Source organism: Meleagris gallopavo, unplaced genomic scaffold (assembly GCF_000146605.3).
Source record: "Meleagris gallopavo isolate NT-WF06-2002-E0010 breed Aviagen turkey brand Nicholas breeding stock unplaced genomic scaffold, Turkey_5.1 ChrUn_random_7180001844183, whole genome shotgun sequence".
NCBI classification, from domain to species: Eukaryota; Metazoa; Chordata; class Aves; order Galliformes; family Phasianidae; genus Meleagris; species Meleagris gallopavo.
In genome coordinates, this window is record NW_011112674.1 from 1 (window position 1) to 2438 (window position 2438).

Here is a 2438-nt window from a genome sequence, read left to right on the forward strand (position 1 = left end):
CACAGCATGGAATGGCTCAGCACAGCTCAGTATGGCATGGCACAGCTCAGCACAGCATGGAATGGCTCAGCACGGCTCAGCACAGCTCAGTATGGCATGGCACAGCTCAGCACAGCACGGCTCAGCACCATTCAGCACAGCACACGTTGGCCTGGTTCAGCCTGGTTCAGCCTGGTTCAGCACGGCACGTTCTGAGACGTGGTTTAACACAGCACAGCTCAGCACGGCACACTTTGGCACAGCTTTAGGATGTGAGCCTTTAGGATGTAGGGTGGGACCCATGCGGACCCGAGGTGGGACCCATGGGGAACCACTGCGCTGTAGGATGTGACCCACAGGAACCCACTGGGATGTAGGGTGGGACTGAGAGGCCCCATAGGGACAAGACGTGTGACTCATTTGGGTGTAGGATGTGACCCATGGAGACCCATCGGGCTGTAGGACATGACCCATAGGGATCCATAGGGTACGTTTGACACACGGAGTTATGGGATGTGACCCGCGGGGACCCACAGGCTGTCACACATTGGGATGTCTGGTGTCATCCATGGGAAACCGCTGAGCTGTAGAATGTGACCCAAGGGATCCCATTGGGTTATAGGATGTGACCCATGGGGACCACCAAGATGTGACCCACAGGGACCTGTAGGGCTGTAGGATATGGCCCATGGAGACCATAGGGTGTGACCCATTGGGTGTAGGATATGCCCCATGGGGACCCATAGAGTGTGACACATTAAGCTGTAGGATGTGCCCCATGGGGACCCATAGGGGTGTGGGATGTGCCCCATGGGGACCCATAGGGGTGTGGGATGTGCCCCATGGGGACCCATAGGGTGTGACCCATTTGACTGTAGGATGTGACCATGGAGACCATAGGGTGTGACGTATTGGGCTGTAGGATGTGCCCCATGGGGACCCATAGGATGTGACACATGAATCTGTAGGATGTGACCCATGGAGACCCATTGGGCTGTAGGATGTGACCCATGGAGACCCATTGGGCTGTAGGATGTGACCCATGGAGACCCATTGGGCTGTAGGATGTGCCCCATTGGGTCCCCGTGGGTGTGTAATCCCACAGGGACACGGGCTGCCATGATGGGGCCATGATGTTCCCACGTGGGCTATGAGCCCCTCATTGCTGACCGGGACCTATAGGCTGACACAAGAAGACCCCCCACCCCACAAAGCAGTCACCCTCAGACCCCCATCCCTACAGACCCATCCGTACGGCCCCAACTTTTATTCCCCATACAGCAGCGCCGGGACCCCCCCAACCTCATCCCCACGGCGTGACCCCCAGCAGGACAAGGGCCAACGGAGCCAGCAGGACGAGAGGCGTAGGATGGGGGTCGGCAGCGGGGCCGAGGGCGTAGTACTGTGCCACGGCCACATTGGGGTTGCCCTCTATGGGGTCGAACCACATCTGGATGCATCTCCCGCTGCCCCGGCGCTCCGTGCTGTATTTGTAGGAATGGGACCAAACCTTCTCGCAGAGGTCGGCGGGAGTCGGGAAGACGTACTTGAACTTCTGGCACATGGCACCGTGAGGGCATTGGTTGGTGCCTGGGGGGTTGGGGGCATGCAGACGGGTGGGTTTGGGGGGCGGTGGGGGGCGTCGGGCGCTTATAGGGTCGGGGTTTTGGGTACCTGTGGTCCAATTCCAGCCCTTGTGCCAGTTGACCTTGCAGGTGGCGGAATCCTGGCAGTCCTCCCACCACTGCTCGCAGTCCTCGCGGCACAGAGGGACGTTTAGGATGCGCTCACGGCGCCAGCTCGAATCCGTCTGGAGGGTGGGAGGTGCGGGGTGGAACGGCCCCCAAAAAAGCCTTCAGCCGGGGCAACCGTCCCACAACCCAACCCCCAAAGCCTGGCCGCCAAACCTGGCCCCCGAAATCCAACACCCCAAATGCCAAAGTCCGACCCCAAAGCCAAGATTCCAATGGAACAACTCCGGATCTCAACCCCGAAACCCGCATCCCACAAACTCACCCCAAATCCCACCCCAAAACCCGCTCCCTAAAGCTCCTTCACCCCAAAGCCCCTCCCCAAACCCACGCGTTCCAAACCCCATCCCAAATCCCACCCCAAAACCTATTCAACCCAAATCCCAAACCCAAAGTGCTCCACAAAGCCCCCTCACCACATCCGCAACCCCAAAGCCCACCTACCCAAATCCCACTCCCCAAATCCACCCCAAATCTCACCCCTTAACCCACCCAACCCAAAGCCCACTTCCTAAATCCCAACCTTCAACCCTACTCACCCCAAACTTCGCTCTCCCCAACCCCAGTCCCCATACCCCACACCATAGAGCACCCACTTACCCAAATCCCACTCCCCAAAGCCCCCTCACCCCATCCTCAACCCCAAAGCCCACCTACCCAAATCCCACTCCCCAAAATCACCCCAAATCTCACCCCTTAACCCACCCA

General features: G+C 59.0%; 1 protein-coding gene across 1 annotated transcript; it reads right to left on the minus strand.

Annotated features, from left to right (window-relative positions):
- Positions 1 to 1231: 1231 nt before the first annotated feature.
- On the minus strand, positions 1232 to 1982 carry LOC100543080 (folate receptor alpha-like). Its single transcript, XM_031557527.1, has 3 exons — positions 1887 to 1982; positions 1654 to 1789; positions 1232 to 1569 (listed from the first exon to the last, which is right to left on the minus strand). Exons 1-3 carry the CDS (start codon positions 1980 to 1982, stop codon positions 1283 to 1285), a joined length of 519 nt encoding a protein of 172 aa, XP_031413387.1. The 3' UTR covers positions 1232 to 1282.
- Positions 1983 to 2438: the final 456 nt, after the last annotated feature.

What these genes read in the sequence shown, in the direction of transcription:
- LOC100543080 (XM_031557527.1), bottom strand. Translation starts at nt 1,982, where the DNA reads ATGCGGGTTTCGGGGTTGAGATCCGGAGTTGTTCCATTGGAATCTTGG. An exon ending in TGTTGGATTTCGGGGGCCAG is followed by an intron (nt 1,790 to 1,886) that starts GTTTGGCGGCCA and finishes CCCACCCTCCAG; the next exon opens with ACGGATTCGAGCTGGCGCCG. An exon ending in GGGCTGGAATTGGACCACAG is followed by an intron (nt 1,570 to 1,653) that starts GTACCCAAAACC and finishes CCAACCCCCCAG; the next exon opens with GCACCAACCAATGCCCTCAC.